The 18,633-nt window shown below is 45.6% G+C and overlaps 1 protein-coding gene across 1 annotated transcript in view; it reads left to right on the forward strand.

The window, feature by feature from the left end:
• LOC107378977 (sodium- and chloride-dependent transporter XTRP3) overlaps nt 1-18,061 on the forward strand; it is a 44,054-nt gene extending 25,993 nt beyond the window's left edge. Inside the window, exons 8-11 of the mRNA XM_015949499.3 lie at nt 5,196-5,397; nt 8,512-8,671; nt 8,756-8,921; nt 14,739-18,061. Of these exons, the coding sequence (XP_015804985.3) occupies nt 5,196-5,397; nt 8,512-8,671; nt 8,756-8,921; nt 14,739-14,933 (723 nt within the window). The 3' untranslated portion in view covers nt 14,934-18,061. The remainder of the gene's footprint in view (nt 1-5,195; nt 5,398-8,511; nt 8,672-8,755; nt 8,922-14,738) is intronic.
• Nucleotides 18,062-18,633: the final 572 nt, after the last annotated feature.

Here is an 18,633-nt window from a genome sequence, read left to right on the forward strand (position 1 = left end):
TGACTCGTGTGACCATGCGTCAAAATATGATGAATTGGGATGCCCCAGCGCGTCAGGAGAGGACGCATTGAGGACGCACTGTCCCAGAGCGTTGGCATCCGATGCCCGCGGTGATGTGTTGGTATGTTACGTTTTTATTTTTCCCGTGTCCTGTCTGGCTGTGAAGCAAACAAAATTAATGTCTGAATGCTGGTGACAAGCCTTACAGATTTATTCTCAGGTGGAGCATCAAAGCTTCTGCTTTAATGTCACGCCTGATACTTTAAACTTTATTCTTATTGTTTTTTGAATGCTTTGTAATTCCAACCAGACACGGAGACAGAAGTGAAAGAGAAAGGAAGAGACAAAAGGAAGGGGGGGGGGTCCACAAAAATAAACAATCAACGATGAACAAGAGTCTGCTTTTAGACCTGCAGAAAGAGAGAGAGAAACAAAAAGGGGACAGACAACAATACAACAGGAGCAAGCTATCACTGTGCCGTCAACCTGATGAGGAAATATAAAATCAACATTGTTTTACTGAACAATCACAATAATAAATCACAGTGCATTTAGTGTCAACCACAGCCTCAAGACATGTGATGAAAATGCCCAAGTCCATACTTATGAGAGCACCATGTGAGCACCTGTGTGTGTACACGCGTACAATGTTTCTCTATAGGATAGTCCAATAGAGTGTGTGAAGGCCCCCCCAAAGATGTGTTGGAGATGGAGGGAGCTCCAAGTCCCAGAGATCCTGGGGCTGTCCCAGAGCACAGGGACCCCAGGGAGACTGTAACCAGAAAAGCCCCTGCCCCCCTCGAGAGGTGCAGAGGATTGCCCCGGGGGTCACAACCAGCAGCCGGTAGGGTCCCGAGAGATATCAGTGGCAAGCCCACAGGCTGTTCGCAGCCTCCCACCCCCAAGCCAGCCGAGCCCGGAACCCAGCGACCCGGGACTCTGGGGCGACCAGCCCCGCCGGGGACCCAACAGAGCCCAGGGATCCAGACCCCACCAGGCAGCCGCTGGGATCGATCAGGCAGACTCCAAAAATCTTAAACCCCCTGACCGGGCAGCCGCGAACACTTAGGCAGACCAAGGCACCACATTCCACACCAAATGTGGCATGGGGAGGGTAGGCAAAGATGTATAGTAGCACAAGAAGTCCGAGGAGAGGGGAGGAGTCCAAGACCCCACCTGACATATACAGCCATACCCAGACACAGTCACACACTCACTCGCTCATGCTCACACTTACACTGTATGTTACATGTTAAATAGCGCTGATGATATTATATTATTGTACAGGTTCCAATGGGTCACTTTAAATGTTTAGCATTAAAATGTTTTACCTGGATCCTCCAGATATTATTCTTTTTTCCCTTAAATGTGCAACTTGTCTTTCTTTTGCTGATAAAATCGTTCAGGGTCAAATGCAAACCTTTACCTTTCAGCACTAATTGCGTAAAAGGGACATTTTCAACATTTTTTCTCGTCGTCCTCGTCTTCCTCCGCTTATCCGGGTCCAGGTCACGGGGGCAGCATCCCAACTAGGGAGCTCCAGACTGTCCTCTCCCCAGCCACCTCCTTCAGTTCCTCCGGCAGGACCCCAAGGCGTTCCCGGACCAGATTGGAGATGTAACCTCTCCAACGTGTCCTGGGTCGACCCGGGGGCCTCCTGCCAACAGGACATGCCCGAAACACCTCCCCAGGGAGGCGTCCAGGAGGCATCCTGACCAGATGCCCAAACCACCTCAGCTGACTCCTTTCGATCCGGAGGAGCAGTGGTTCTACTCTGAGTCCCTCTCGAATGTCCGAGCTCCTCACCCTATCTCTAAGGCTGAGCCCGGCCACCTTTCGGAGGAAACTCATTTCGGTCGCTTGTATTCGCGATCTCGTTCTTTCGGTCATTACCCAAAGCTCATGACCATAGGTGAGGATTGGGATTTAGATCGACTGGTAAATCGAGAGCCTGGCTTTCTAACTCAGCTCCCTCTTCACCACGACAGATCGGCTCAGCGTCCGCTTCACTGCAGATGCCGAACCAATCCGCCTGTCAATCTCCCGATCCCTCCTACCCTCACTCATGAACAAGACCCCGAGATACTTAAACTCCTCCACTTGAGGTAGGACCTCTCTCCCGACCTGGAGTTGGCAAGCCACCCTTTCCCGGTCGAGAACCATGGTCTCAGATGTGGAGGTGCTGATCCTCATCCCAGCCGCTTCACACTCGGCCGCGAACCTTCCCAGCAAGAGCTGAAGGTCAGAGCTGGATGAAGCTAGGAGGACCACATCATCCACAAAAAGCAGAGACAAGATTCTCCTGCCACCAAACTCGACACACTCCACACCACGGCTGCGCCTAGAAATTCTGTCCATAAAGGTTATGAACAGAACCGGTGACAAAGGGCAGCCCTGGCGGAGTCCAACCCTCACCGGGAACAGGTCCGACTTACTACCGGCTATGCGGACCAAACTCACGCTCCTCTGGTAAAGGGACTGAATGGCCCTTAACAAAAGGCCACCCACCCCACACTCCTGGAGCGTCCCCCACAGGGTGCCCCTGGGGACACGGTCATAAGCCTTCTCCAAATCCACAAAACACATGTGGATTGGTTGGGCAAACTCCCATGCCCCCTCCATCACCCTTGCAAGGGTATAGAGCTGGTCCACAGTTCCACGGCCAGGACGAAGACCACATTGCTCCTCCTCAAACTGAGATTCAACTATCGATCGGACCCTCCTGTCCAGTACCTTGGAGTAGACCTTTCCAGGGAGGCTGAGGAGTGTGATCCCCCTATAGTCGGAACACACCCTCAGGTCACCCTTCTTAAAGATGGGGACCACCACCCCGGTCTGCCACTCCACAGGAACTGCCCCCGATGATCATGCAATGTTGCAGAGACATGTCAACCACAACAGCCCTTCCACATCCATAGCCTTGAGATACCCAGGACAAATCTCATCCACCCCCGGTGCTCCGCCGCTGTGTAGTTGTTTGACTACCTCAGCAACTTCTGCCCCAGAGATTGGACAGTCCATCCCCAGGTCTCCCGGCTTTGGCTCCTCCTCAGAATGCACATAGGTGGGATTGAGGAGCTCCTCAAAGTATTCCTTCCATCGCCCGACTATAGCCCCAGTTTACAAACTAGCCACAGCTAGCAACAGCCGCCTCAACAATCGCAGAGTGGAGCAAGGCCCACTCGGAGTCGATGTCCCCCACTGCTCTCGGGACGTGGTCAAAGCTCTGCCGAATTGGGAGTATAAGACCGTCTTGACAGGTTCTTCTGCCAGGCGTTCCCAGCAGACCCTCACTATGCGTTTGGGTCTGCCAGGTCTACGCGGCATCTTCCCCTGCCATCTGATCCAACTCACCACCAGGTGGTGATCAGTTGACAGCTCCGCTGCTCTCTTCACTCAGGTGTCCAAAACATATGGCTGCAGGTCAGATGATACGACTACAAAGTCTATCATCGACCTGCGACCTAGGCTGCCCTGGTACCAAGTGTACCGATGGGCATCCTTATGTTCGAACATGGTGTTCGTTATGGCCAAACTGCGGCTTGCACAGAAGTCCAATAACGAAACACCACTCGAGTTCATATCAGGCGGGCTGTTCCTCCCAATCACACTCCTCTAGGTCATGCTGTCATTGCTCACGTGAGCATTGAAGGCCCTCAGCAGGACAATGGAGTCCCCTGATGGAGCACTATCTAGCACTCGTCCCAGGGACTCCAAAAAGGGTGGGTAATCTGAACTGATATTTGGTGCATAAGCAAAAACAACAGTCAGGACCCGTTCCCCGACCCGAAGGCACAGGGAGGCTACCCTCCCGTCCCCCGGGGTAAACCCCAACACAAAGGCAGAGAGAGTCTTGGGGCTAACAAAAAGCCAACCCCAGCCCTCCGCCTCTCACCCGGAGCAACTCCAGCAAAGGAGAGTGTCCAACCCCTCTCAAGGACATGGGTTCCAGAGCCAATGCTGTGTCGAGGTGAGTCCGACTATATCTAGCCGGTGCCGCTCAACCTCTGCCACAAGCTCTTGCTCCTTCCCCGCCAGCGAGGTGACGTTCCATGTCCCAATAACCAGTTTCCTTGTCTGGGGATCGGACCACCAAGGCTGCCACCCAATCCACACTGCACCGGACCCTTCATGTTCCTCCTGCGGGTGGTGGGTCCACAGTTGGATGAGCCCATGGATCCGGTTCGGGCTGGGCCCGGCCGGGCCCCATGGGCGAAAGCCCGGCCACCAGGCGCTCGCTCACGGGCCCCAACCCCAGGCCTGACTCCAGGGTGGGACCCCGGTAACCCTCCTGGCCGAGGACTCTGACTCTTTTTCTGACTCTGAAACATTTTTCTTAATAGTTTTATCATCAATACCAAACATGTTCAAAAAGTTCTTTGTTCAAAATCCCTCTCACTTAAAGTAAATACAAGAGTTTTATTAATCAGTTTCAGTACCTTCCAGAATGAGCCGTTTCAGGGCTCTGTCACTTTAAAAAAAACAAGCTGTTTGTGGGCACATCCACCCATTCTGTCTCAGGCTGCTTTATTCTTAGAAGGTCCTATATCTTTGAGGGATTCTGATTAGAGCTGTTGCTCCTCCAGCAGCTCTTACTTGCATATTAGAGAAGGTTTCTATTCTACTTTCCCCATTTGCGATGTCACATTTGACCTTTTAGGCACATAATACTTCAAATGAAACACTAACCAAAAATGAATGGACATATGTTTTTTTCCTATTTGGAGTATTATAGAGGCAGAATAGATCCACATAGCAGCACCACTCTCGTTTACTGTAGTGATATCGGGGGGACGTGGCCCAGGGATGATAGCCGATGGGAAGGGTTACAGTTCAGTGACTGTGTTTGTGTTTAAAAGCTAGCTTGTTTTGCAGCTTTGCCATTTCAGCTTTAAGTGACAAGTATAGTGTTCTGCTTGTATTAATAATAATAACAATACATTTTATTCAAAAACGCCTTTCAAGACACCCAGGGTAGCTTCACAATAAACAAAATGAGCAGTTAACAACTAGTGAAAGCAAACACAATACAGTAGGGAGGGTGTATTCACTAAACACATCTGTAGGAAAAGAAATCCAATTGAATTAAACTTGATCTTACCAGTAATAATAAGTCCCATTGTATTAATATGACAAGGTAGAACTTACTCAAAACTGATTCCAACTCTGTTAAGCTGGTTTTGTCTCTGTTACAGGCTGTAGAGGGAACTGGTCTGGCCTTCATCGTGTACAGCGAGGCTATTAAGAACATGCCGTTGCCTCAGCTCTGGTCTGTCCTGTACTTCTTCATGCTCCTGCTTTTAGGAATGGGCAGTATGCTCGGAAATGTCACAGCTATTATCACCCCGCTACAAGACTTCAAGGTTGTGTCTCACATGAGTCACGAGCTTCTTAATGGTGAGAACTGTTTACTGTAAAGTAGGGATGTAAGAAAATATCGATATGGCAATATATCGTAATATTTTTCCAGCGATATTATGTCTATATTTAAAAGCCGTGTATTGAAAATATCGATATCGCAAAATATTGTGATATAATTTTCTGCTTTATTATATTGATATTCAAAAGCCGTGTATCCAATTTTTGGAAGAATGTACATATAAACATTTGTGTATTTTCTTTTCTTTTGGTGCAATTCAACCGCTAGTTGGCAGCAGTGTGCATTGGGTTTTGTTTCCACCATTGAAATGTAAATCCCTCCATTATGGTTCAGATACCTCATGTTAAACATGTTAAGTATTACCGTATTGACTCGAATATAGAACGACCCCTCTTTCCAAAACTAATCTTCAGGAAAAGGCAAAAAAACAAACAAACAAAAAAAAAAACCCAGACTTTTTAAACAAACTATTTTTATTCAAAATTTGAGAACAAATACTGAGTAAAAATACTATTTAATATAAACTATCAGAACTTTGCTGACATGTGAAATCAAAAGTCAAATGAAGCATTTATTCAGGCGCCCTCTGCCTCGCTGTACTCACTCAGTCTTATGCTGCTGCGGGGTGTACCATCAGATCGCTACACCTGCCGGCTCCTCCCATTGAACGTCATTCTCACTGCTGTCCAAGGTATCCATGCATGCAAAGTTTGACGCCTCAGCTGAATTGACCACCGTCATCTTGAAATTCGCATAACTCTGCCTTATAGCTTGTTAACTTAGCCCACTTTCAGTCCACTCTGCTCCAGACCTCTCGTCTCCATTTATTTCTCCTGTTGAGAACATACAGCCTTGGCACCCTCTGCTGTTATAGACGTGTAATGCTTAGACCCCAATTATAAGACGACCCCGCATTTAAAATTATTTTAAATTAAAAAAACCTTGTGTTATATTCAGGTCAGTACGGTAATTTGGACTGTTTATTAAATTCTCCTGCTCTAAAAAATCGCTAATATCGTCTGACTGACTGTATCGCAATATATTGTGATGTATTGTATCATCTCCCCCGTCTCGTGGTACGTATCGTATCGCCATAATTTCACCAATACACATCCCTACTGTGAAGCATTGAATAAGTACTGCAGGTATAATGATGGTGTTCTTAGTTACTTCATAAAAAGTATCACCAAATCTCTTTCCAAAGATTTGCATTTATTCTAAACACTAACTTAGAATGAAATAATTATAATGTAATAGACTTAAGTATCTAGTCAGTAAACAGAACCTACATTTGGAGTATTTTTGGTAAAATAATTATGAAAGAAGTTTTGAGTAAAGTAATGTTTATTCTTTATTCAGCAAAATGTTCACTTTGTGTTTATCAAAAAACATAACTGTCTGCTCACACCGATGTTCAAACAATAACAAATCCATTTAGAAATGTTTCCTCCTCACTAGGGTCATGGGGAACTGGCGTCTATCTCCAGGTGGTTCATCACAGGGACACACAGAGACAAACAGTGTAGATTCCAGTTAACCTGAAATGCCTGTTTTTGGTCTGGTTGGATATGAACCAGCAAATTTAATGCTGTGTGGTGTAGCATTATGATTGACTACATTTATTAAAATGACCAGTCAGATGTGATAATTCCATATAAATATGAAATATCAATCTGGTTGATCTTTGAATGTTTAATCAGAGTATTCTAGTTACTTTATTTATTCAGGGACCATAAACACACCTCGTATTAATTCAGACAGAGTCAAGTATAGTTTATAAAAAATGAATTTATTTCTTTTCCCTAAACTAATGATTATACATGACAAGGTATGAATAATGTAATGTAATATATATAAAGTGATTTAATGTGATGTGTGAAATGTTGTAATGGAAGCTAGCTGTTGTAGCAAAACCGTTCTTCAGTATCTGAGGCTGCATGGTGGCGCAGTGGTTAGCACTGTTGCATCGCAGCACGAAGGTCGCAGGTTCAAAACTCGCCTTTCAGCGTGGAGGTGCGTGTTCTCCCCATGCATGCGTGGGTTTTCTCCGGGTACTCCGGTTTCCCCCACAGATCACAACATGCCCTATAGGTTAAAAAATAATTGTTGTAAGTCGCTTTGGGTAAAAGCGTCTGCTAAGCACATAAACATAAACATAATTTGTGAAGTCTGGGTTGTAAAATAATTTGGCTGTTTGTTTAGTAAACTACAGATTTGTTTATAAAACCATCCGACGCCAGTGTGCAGGCTACAATACCCTTTTGTATGTGTTGCTCCCGGCGGTCCGGAGGAAGGGTGGACCGATTGGTGATTCACCAGACGTCGAGATCACGAGACTCTAAGATTAGTAGCTTCCTTTGAGTTCAGCTTCACCGGCCATCAGATGCAACCCGGGATCTGCAGGGTAGGTGTCTGAGGTGTGAAGTAGCTCTGAAAACAGCTGTTGCGTCTGTAATCACTTGCAGCGTTGCAGAGAGGTTTTTGACTTAAGGTCAAAGGAGATGGTTTCAAAAAGCTTTCTCTGATTTGGCCGAATCAGGAGTCAGCTGGTAACTGAATCAATCGGGAAGTAATTCCTGTTTTATTAAACTCGTTGTTTATAAATTTAGGCAAATTTGGCAAATCAGAATTTGACACGTTTGAGGGCTTTACCAAACATTCCTCAGAGGTCCTCCTTCCTTCAGATACAAAGATGATTTACTCTTTGGGTGCGAATGAGAATGTTTTAAAGCACTTATGTGAAGGGAATATTAACATTAATACGTATCTTATTAAATGTGTATGAGTGTAGATACTGATTGACTTGTTAAATCAAACACATACTGATCTGATGTAGATAAGATCTGAAATGGATCATTGCCGGAACAATATTCAAACAGTGCTACAAACAGTGCCACCGTGCAGCACATACTGTTCTATTAAATATGCAAAATGTTCATCAAGGCAGTCATGGAGTCCTGATCAAGGGTACAGCTAGGTCAGATGCAGATTTTTGTCATGTTTGGCACATAGCTTCACTAGTACCTTCAAAGTAAGCACACAAATACACCGAAACTCACCAAACACTGCTAACGGTGAGCAACTTGTTTGAGCTATGGAGTTTCATAACAGAAGGCTCCTGTTTTTTCCAGGTGTGGTGTGTTTACTCTGTTTTCTGCTTGGCTTGGGCTTCACCACCACATCAGGAAACTATTGGTTTGCCATGTTCAATGACTATGGAGCCACCTTCTCCTTGCTCTTCATTGTCCTGATTGAGGTCACAATCATCAGCTACTATTATGGAATCAAGAGGTCATTTTTAGCTTTCTCTATCTGCCTTCTGTTTGTGTTACTGTTGGATCTGGTTAAATATTCTCTATCTTGTGCTAATTTAAGGTTTGAGAAAGATATTGAAGATATGCTTGGTCATCGTCCTAACTGGTACTGGAAAATCATGTGGGCAGGAGTAAGTCCCCTCCTTCTTATCGGCCTCTTCATCTTTTATATTGTCAACTACATTCAAGGAGGTACACCAACTTACCAAGCATGGAACAAAGATCTGGTGAGTTTTGGCCTTTATGAACATCTTAAACACAATGATGTTACTTAGAGGGAGCCTTAGTCACGCCCATCTACTTCCGGGCCATGGGTCCCCTGAAGAACGAAAAAATGAATGCAAGTCAATGGGTCTAAAAATGCAGTTTTCTAATTCCACTTGTTATGTTCCATGGATTTCACATATGTCCGTGAATTTTAAAGACGCGTTTTGATACCAAGAATGAGCTTATTTCGAACATGGGGAAACGTTATTTTAGGTTTTGTGTGAAAATAAGTCCAGGACTACAAATACGCATCACGAAAGTGACAACATCAAAACAGACACAGAGAAAAACAGAGAATTGACTACGTTTAGCTAACTTAAAATCCTTCCTTCAGGAGGACAAAACACCTTAAAAATGGCCATGTGGTAAGTAGCAGCTACGCTAGGGGAGAGGAGATTCTGTGGTGACATCATATATGCGACATGCTGATGTAGTCATGCTAATTACGAACTTTTACAAGCTGATAAATCTCAAAGTACGTGACAGGCGTGATCGAAACAACCATCGTTACTTTTCATTTAAATTGCAGTACAACATATGTGCGATCTAGGGCCTAAGGCAAAGCAGATTAGAAAATAGCTTTTTTTGCCCAGTTGAATTGCATTCATTTTTTCGTTCTTCCAGGGATCCATGAGCCAACCAGAAAGGGAGGAGACTTAGGCTCCCTATAAGCCATTGCCATTGTGAGTGTGCTTTGGCTCAATAAGATACAACTTCAGAATAATTTCATCCAAATTTGTCTCCTTTTGTATCATGTAATGCTTGTAAAGAATCTGAGATTGAGGAGGAGCAATGTGGTTTTCGTCCTGGCCGTGGAACTGTGGACCAGCTCTATACCCTTGCAAGGGTGATGGAGGGGGCATGGGAGTTTGCCCAGCCAATCCACATGTGTTTTGTGGATTTGGAGAAGGCTTATGACCGTGTCCCCAGGGGCACCCTGTGGAGGACGCTCCAGGAGTATGGGGTGGGTGGCCTTTTGTTAAGGGCCATTCAGTCCTTTTACCAGAGGAGCGTGAGTTTGAACCGCATAGCTGGTAGTAAGTCGAACCTGTTCCCAGTGAGGGTTGGACTCCGCCAGGGCTGCCCTTTGTCACTGGTTCTGTTCATTACCTTTATGGACAGAATTTCTAGGCGCAGCCGTGGTGTGGAGTGTGTCGAGTTTGGTGGCAGGAGAATCTCGTTTCTGCTTTTTGCGGATGATGTGGTCCTCCTAGCTTCATCCAGCTCTGACCTTCAGCTCTTGCTGGGTAGGTTCGCGGCCGAGTGTGAAGCGGCTGGGATGAGGATCAGCACCTCCAAATCTGAGACCATGGTTCTCGACCGGAAAAGGGTGGCTTGCCAACTCTGGGTCGGGGGAGAGGTCCTACCTCAAGTGGAGGAGTATAAGTATCTCGGGGTCTTGTTCACGAGTGAGAGTAGGAGGGATCGGGAGATCGACAGGCAGATCGGTTCAGCATCTGTAGTGATGCGGACGCTGAGCCGATCTGTCGTGGTGAAGAGGGAGCTGAGCCAGAAAGCCAGGCTCTCGATTTACCGGTCGATCTACGTCCCAATCCTCACCTATGGTCATGAGCTTTGGGTAATGACCGAAAGAACAAGATTGCGGATAGAAATGGCCGAAATGAGTTTCTTCCGTAGGGTGGTTGGGCTCAGCCTTAGAGATAGGGTGAGGAGCTCGGACATTCGGGAGGGACTCGCAGTAGAACCGCTGCTCCTCCGGATCGAAAGGAGCCAGTTGAGGTGGTTTGGGCATCTGGTCAGGATGCCTCCTTGACGCCTCCCCGGGGAGGTGTTTCGGGCATGTCCTGCCGGCAGGAGGCCCCCAGGGCGACCCAGGACACGTTGGCGAGGTTACATCTCCAATCTGGTCTGGTAACGCCTTGGGGTCCTGCCAGGGGAGCTGGTGGAGAAGGCCGGGGAGAGGACGGTCTGGATCTCCCTAGTTGGGATGCTGCCCCTGCGACCCGGACCCGGATAAGCGGAGGAAGACGACAACGACGACGGCTTGTAAAGAAAACTATATTGAATCAAAATTTAAATTTGTTATAAAAACTCAAAACGAAAAGTTTTGGTTAAACTGCGCCCTTCTACACCCTACACGACCTTATGTTGGTACGTGAGTAGACAAAAAGCTATGGATTGAACAAAGAACCCCTTCCGATTGTCCATTGGAGCCATGATTGGGATGCTTTGAAAGTAAAACATCCAACAGTGGAACCCCTAAGAAACACTACCTGTTCAAATTCATGGTGATATTACCGACTAAGCTGTATGGTGAACAATGGCTAACAAACCATCTTTATAGCATATGAACCCACACTTAACATAACCAAGGCTGGTAACCAACAGACTAATACAACTTAGTGAAATAAAAAGAAAATCAGCTGAATACATTTTTAAACTGAAGATCAAACAGGACACAATAGGCTTGTTTCCATTGTCTTAACTTCAGGTTTATTTCTGGAAGGGGGAAATTTACCAGGAGGCTTAGTTCTCTCAGCCATTGTATCTCCATCAATGAGTTTAAAAAGTACTGGAGATACTCTCTGTGAAGTCACCTATAGGCTTCTGAAGAGCTGAATTGAAGCCCGATGGGCGGTTCCCACCACCGCCATCTTGGCCGTGTCACACATCTCGTCAATCCAAAACAAGACAAAAACGGATAAAGAGATGGAGCTGAGAGTGGGGCTGTGAGGATGTGGTCAGCCATCAAACTCAGTTTACGATACAGCTACGAGATAACCAAACCCAATGGAGGTTTTTGAGCACTTTTAGACAGAGAAGGGCAGCTGAGTGACTCTAACATGAAGTACGCATGAACTCACTGAGCTGCAGTGTTTCTGTGGTCTCTGTCAAAGTGCTCCACAGGCAGCCAGCAGAGCTCCAGCCTTGAACGCAGCAGTCAGACCGGGCAGCCAGAGACTCACACTCCCTACAGCTCAGTGAGTCCCAAACCTCCGTTAGCTTTGGTTTGCTCAGTTAGCTCGAGTCATCGAATTTCAACCCATTTTGGACCTATCTGTGTTATGTTAAAGACGCATAATTTTACCCTATTCAACCAGCAAATTAAAGTATTATAAATTATCACACTGATAAAAATGGAGCAGATTTCTTGGATTGTCCGCTAGTGCAATCAATACCACAGCTTGTCATGTTTGTCCATTAATAGCACGATGAACAGCTGAATGATGTCACTGATCAGTGCCAAATAGTGTCCACAGACAGGAATAACATTAAAAGTTTTATTCTGTCAAAGTACAGCTGAATTTGATCCATACAAAGGACCAGGAGAGCTGCTGTGCGATGTAAAATGAGGCACTCAATGACCATAAGAACCACTGATTTTTACTTTCTTCTGTCAGGCATCGAAGCCCCGTGAATGATGTTGCAGATTTCCTCTGCATTTTATGGTGGTTGGAGTTTAGTAACGTGATTTTAAAGCAGCATGAACAATGCTTATTTTCTTTTACTTCCATTCTGGTTCACAAGCAACTCTTCCAATTTTACAAACGCCGGTTGTTTTGGACGCTGTCTGCTGAAGTGATTTCATACCGAGTTACAGCCAATCAGAGCGAGTTAACCAAAAGTTTTGCCAGCGATTCAAAGCAGAGACATCTGCATGCCCAGAAGTTCCAGTGAAAATACCCTGAAGTTCTGATAGTGGAAATGCTGATAGTGACCAGGGAGACTTTGCTGTCAAGGCCGCTCTGATATCTAATGAGTGTGTAGAGAACGTTAGATAACTGGTGACTGAAGATGTGATTAACTGATGGTGGAAGCTGTGATGTGAGACAGCTGTGGTAGTTTTGAGGTTAAAAGAGGAATGTGGCATAAAATACTCATATCGTCTTCGTCTTCGTCTTCCTCCGCTTATCCGGGTCCGGGTCGCGGGGGCAGCATCCCAATTAGGGAGCTCCAGGCCGTCCTCGCCCCGGCCTTGTCCACCAGCTCCTCCGGCAGGACCCCAAGGCGTTCCCGGACCAGATTGGAGATGTAACCTCTCCAACGTGTCCTGGGTCGACCCGGGGGCCTTCTGCCGGCAGGACATGCCCGAAACACCTCCCCGGGGAGGCGTCCAGGAGGCATCCTTACCAGATGCCCAAACCACCTCAACTGGCTCCTTTCGATCCGGAGGAGCAGCGGTTCTACTCCGAGTCCCTCCCGAATGTCCGAGCTCCTCACCCTATCTCTAAGGCTGAGCCCGGCCACCCTACGGAGGAAACTCATTTCGGCCGCTTGTATCCGCGATCTCGTTCTTTCGGTCATTACCCAAAGCTCATGACCATAGGTGAGGATTGGGACGTAGATCGACCGGTAAATCGAGAGCCTGGCTTTCTGGCTCAGCTCCCTCTTCCCCACGACAGATCGGCTCAGCGTCCGCATCACTGCAGATGCCGAACCAATCCGCCTGTCGATCTCCCGATCCCTCCTACCCTCACTCGTGAACAAGACCCCGAGATACTTAAACTCCTCCACTTGAGGTAGGACCTCTCCCCCGACCCGGAGGTGGCAAGCCACCCTTTTCCGGTCGAGAACCATGGTCTCAGATTTGGAGGTACTGATCCTCATCCCAGCCGCTTCACATTCGGCCGCGAACCTACCCAGCAAGAGCTGAAGGTCAGAGCTGGATGAAGCTAGGAGGACCACATCATCCGCAAAAAGCAGAGACGAGATTCTCCTGCCACCAAACTCGACACACTCCACACCACGGCTGCGTCTAGAAATTCTGTCCATAAAAGTGATGAACAGAACCGGTGACAAAGGGCAGCCCTGGCGGAGTCCAACCCTCACTGGGAACAGGTCCGACTTACTACCGGCTATGCGGACCAAACTCACGCTCCTCTGGTAAAGGGACTGAATGGCCCTTAACAGAAAGCCACCCACCCCATACTCCTGGAGCGTCCCCCACAGGGTGCCCCTGGGGACACGGTCATAAGCCTTCTCCAAATCCACAAAGCACATGTGGATTGGTTGGGCAAACTCCCATGCCCCCTCCATCACCCTTGCAAGGGTATAGAGCTGGTCCACAGTTCCACGGCCAGGACGAAAACCACATTGCTCCTCCTCTATCTGAGATTCAACTATCGATCGGACCCTCCTCTCCAGTACCTTGGCGTAGACCTTTCCAGGGAGGCTGAGGAGTGTGATCCCCCTATAGTTGGAACACACCCTCAGGTCACCCTTCTTAAAGATGGGGACCACCACCCCGGTCTGCCACTCCCTAGGACCGGGGTGGACTCCTCCTTGAACCGTCACCTTATCGTGGTGGAGGAGTTTGAGTGCCCTAATGATCCCAGGAGCTATGTTGTCTGGGGCACTTAGTGCCCCTGGTAGGGTCTCCCATGACAAATTGGTCTTAGGTGAAGGGTGAGACAAAGAACGGTTCGAAGGATCTTTCATGGCGGTTAAAACGAAGAGTCGGAGTACCCGGCCCGGAGGGTTACCGGGGTCCCACCCTGGAGCCAGGCCTGGGGTTGGGGCCCGTGAGCGAGCGCCTGGTGGCCGGGCTTTCGCCCATGGGGCCCGGCCGGGCCCAGCCCGAACCGGATACATGGGCTCGTCCAACTGTGGACCCACCACCCGCAGGAGGAACATGAAGGGTCCGGTGCAATGTGAATCGGGTGGCAGACCAAGGCGGGAGCCTTGGCGGTCCAATCCCCGGACAAGAAAATACTCATATATCCACTAAAATTGATGAATTATCGTGTGTGTGTCATCTGAGCTAAATTCAGGTGTGTGTGTCAGACTAAATAAGATTGTCTTTGTTATGTCTTTAGGGGAAGTCAGAGCAGACGGACTATCCTGGGTTTGGTCAGGCCTTCATTGGACTGCTGCTGGTGTCGTCAGTCAGCTGTATTCCCCTCACTGCTCTTTATGTCTTCTGTCAGAAGAGAGGTCAACAAAAGCAAGAAAAGCAGCAGCGCACTGTTGGTACAGCAGAGGCGTCAGGACTGGACAGAGAAGAGAACTAACCCTTGGTGCCCTTTTTGTTCTTTTACAACATCTTCTATAACCATGCAAAAACCATAATACCGTCCATGGACTGAATGTCAAACTGATATTTTAAAAGAAGCCATTTGTGTTTTCTTTAAAGGCACACTGTGTAAAAACATTGAACTCTTTAGCGCCACACAGTTCAGAGTAGGTATTACAGCTACAGTAGCCCACATGCATCAAAAAGGCCATGTGTCATGTTTGCACAGCCTCAGGGGAGAGGGAGACACTGTAGCACTGACAGCTACTTCGAGGGTCACACACAGAAAACACCACACTAGCTTTTGACCGTCTGCACGTTGTAGTTACTGTTCCTGCTGCTTCCTACACTCAGTGTCTCAGGGAACCGACAGCTCTCTGTCTATCCTGTGAATGTGTGTAGGATGGGTCTGATTAGTCATTTGCAGCAGGTGCGCCTTCTCACCCCAGGACTGCCACTTCTGCCAAATCTACCTTCATCTACCATGCCACCGTCTCTCTCCCCCACAGCCGTGTTCGTACCCTCACTGTCATGAATGACTTCCAGCTTTCAATCCAGCAATCACATCTAGTTAGAGCAGGGCATGTGTGGGACATGTCCCCTGCACTTCCCGTGTCAATGCCCTCTGTTCCCTGCTCTTTTTTCAGCCATTTAATCTGATAATGCGGCGAAACAAAAATTTCAGAGCTGTCTTTGAACGCACCTCTAGCGTACACACGAACTAACGTGAGTCGATCTCTGTGCTGCTGACCAGAGGCAGAGCAGCATCTCAGGGCAAACTTAGCAGTCTTTTTCCAAATGATGTTTGTAAGTTAAATTATGTTGTTGCATGCAGATGATGTTAGCTAAATAATGGCTAGTTAATCCCTGCCAGCATAAGCTAACAACAGTTTTGTTTTAATCTGTTACATCCCTCACTAGTTAGTTCACACTGGTAATACATTTTTTTAAAAGATCATAAAAGGACAACAGGAAGAAATTTTAAATGAAAAATTAGAGTAAAAATGAAAAAATAAAACAGTGAAAGAAGAGAACTGACAGAAACAAAGAGAAGCTAGTGAGGAAGAATCAGCAGAAGAACATAATAAAACCAGGCAGAACAGGTGAGTTTTCAGCTTTTTAAAGATGTGGGTAACGTTTAGTGACGTACCGATATGAAATTTTTGGGCAGATACTGATATCAGATATTAATATCACTGTTATAGCCAATAACCAATATTTGTCGATACCAATAAACTGACATTATTCTTCTAAAATCAGGGGCGCCTCCATAAAATTTTGATGGGGTGGCCAGATGGGGCCATAGAAAATTTTGGGGTGGCACACCAAATTGGTCCTTGTGGAAACTCTGGTTGAATTTAGTCTGTGGCGATGTGCTGCATTGCACCTTTATTAGTTTTTATTAAAATAACAGTACATATCCAAAACATTTAACTTAAATTTTACAAACACAAACATTTTAGAAAAATACATTTCAGTTATTTAAAATGTTATCCCAAATTTTATTTAAAATTTTATTTCTTTAGGTTAATTCACCAGTTGCTGTGTTCACAAAAATAATAAATAAATAAAACTATGGAGATAAAAACTTTTTAAAATGGTGAGCAGCAGAAACATATGTTTAATTTTTTTATTCTGATTATTTCTTTACTCGTTAATTATATTTTATTTTGTTTTACAATTATGTCTTGAATAAACAAGATCAATATATGGTTTGATTGAACATTAATATGATTTGTTAACACTGGCTTTTCCTTGGGGGGGGGGGGGGGGGGCAGCAATTTTCTAGGGGTGGCCATGGCCACCCCTAGCCACCCCTTGGGGCGCCCTTGTCTAACATCAGCGGATTTTGTATAGAATAACAATGATTAAAGCTGAATTTACATTATTATGTACACACAACACACACACATTCATGCTTCTGAGATGATTACAATCACTGTGACATGACTAAACAAATACACATCACCACCACCACCACCCCCCACCCCACCCTCTGAAACAGATGAACAAATGGAAACAAGATGGAAAAAATTGGTTGTTAATCTTGGCCCAGTTTTATTTATCGGACCAATACCAGTATGTAAAAAACGACTAACATTGGCCGATACCAATATTGATGCCGATATATTGTGCATCTCTAGTCACTTATTTAATCAATACATTTGTACTGTTGTCTAGTAGGAATAAATTAAATGCCTAAGTTGTTCTCAGAGGGAAACAATATACTAGTGCACCATTTCCAAGAACTAAGTGACCCACATAGAATAGAATAAAACATTATCATCCCACAAAGGAGAACTTCAGGTGTAACAGCTCTTATAGCGAAAGCAATATAAAACATAGGTCTGTGTACATCACAATCAAACCAACAAAACAAAATTTGTATGCAAAGAAAAATGTACAAAATATGTAAAACTGTACAGAGATATATTTACAAGTGTAGATGTGTGAATGATATAAACACTACAACCAAGCTGCCAATAAATAACAGCAAATCAACTGTAATGTCCAGAAAAGGTCAGTTTTAATCTACAGTTTGACCTCTTTAGTATCCGGCCATCTACAGACATATTCTGCCTCTGGTGCCCTCTAATCCTCCAAGCTGCAAGAAAGGTTCTACAGTGTTGTTAACACAGTGTTTTGCTTCAACAAGGTCTTTCTGCCAAGCTGCTGCGTATCTAGTATTTTCCTCACAGAATAAAGAATGAACTTTATAATGAAATGTTAAAATAATGATGAAATGAAATGAACAATATGGTTAAATGGAATACTTAAATAATCATATAATGAATGGACAAGGTGTTAAATGAAATGTTTTGATTAATCTGTTCCTAAATCAATGAAGTTGAAATGAATATTATTGTTAAATTGAAAGATTTATATGTTATTATCAGTAATGTTTGATATGACAAGGTAATCATGATCTACACTCACACATGTGCATCTTCCTGACACAAGGCTACAGTTAAATGTCATGACACAGCGATTTTCATATCCACAAAATCAGCATCTTTTATCTGTAGGAGGAGTGTTCTGAGGTTTGTTTGGTAAAACCTCCTCAACATGGCATGTTGTGATTTGCCAGAAAACCATAACATAGGAATTAATAAAACTTAGATCACTTCCCGAGTTATTCAGTTTGTTGAGCCGAGTTGAGAAAGTTTGTTTCCAGCTGAGACTCCGGATGTGGCCAATCCAGGACCAGCCTCTTTGAAACAGCTCTCTGACATACAGTCAAAACCTTTTTGCACGCTGCAAAGCTGAAACAGCCTCCGACTCCCTAAGAGTTCAACCCTTGGAGACGCAAAACGAGTCCACCTGTTTGTTGTGACCTGGAGACAACTCTGGACTGACCTGTTCCCATTGCGGGTAATCTACGACCTTCAGTGCCTTGGGGTCACCCGACCCCCCGACATCTCAGATCCAAAAGAGAGTCTCTGATCAGGGATATGTAGACACAGCAAGATTGCATCTGATGTGGTTTTATTAATAATCAACTTTCTAGTTTATAACAGACCAAATTCTTTCACACCCAGAACTCACAGTTTCTTCCAAATACAAGGTTCTGATAAAAATCACATTCCATCATCACACACCACATCCACACATATTCATCTATTTCACATCGTTCATAACTTGTCATGTATTGTAATTAGTCTAGAAAATAATGTTTATTTTTAATTACATACTTGACT

Source organism: Nothobranchius furzeri, chromosome 5, assembly GCF_043380555.1.
Source record: "Nothobranchius furzeri strain GRZ-AD chromosome 5, NfurGRZ-RIMD1, whole genome shotgun sequence".
In the NCBI taxonomy this organism is placed as follows: Eukaryota; Metazoa; Chordata; class Actinopteri; order Cyprinodontiformes; family Nothobranchiidae; genus Nothobranchius; species Nothobranchius furzeri.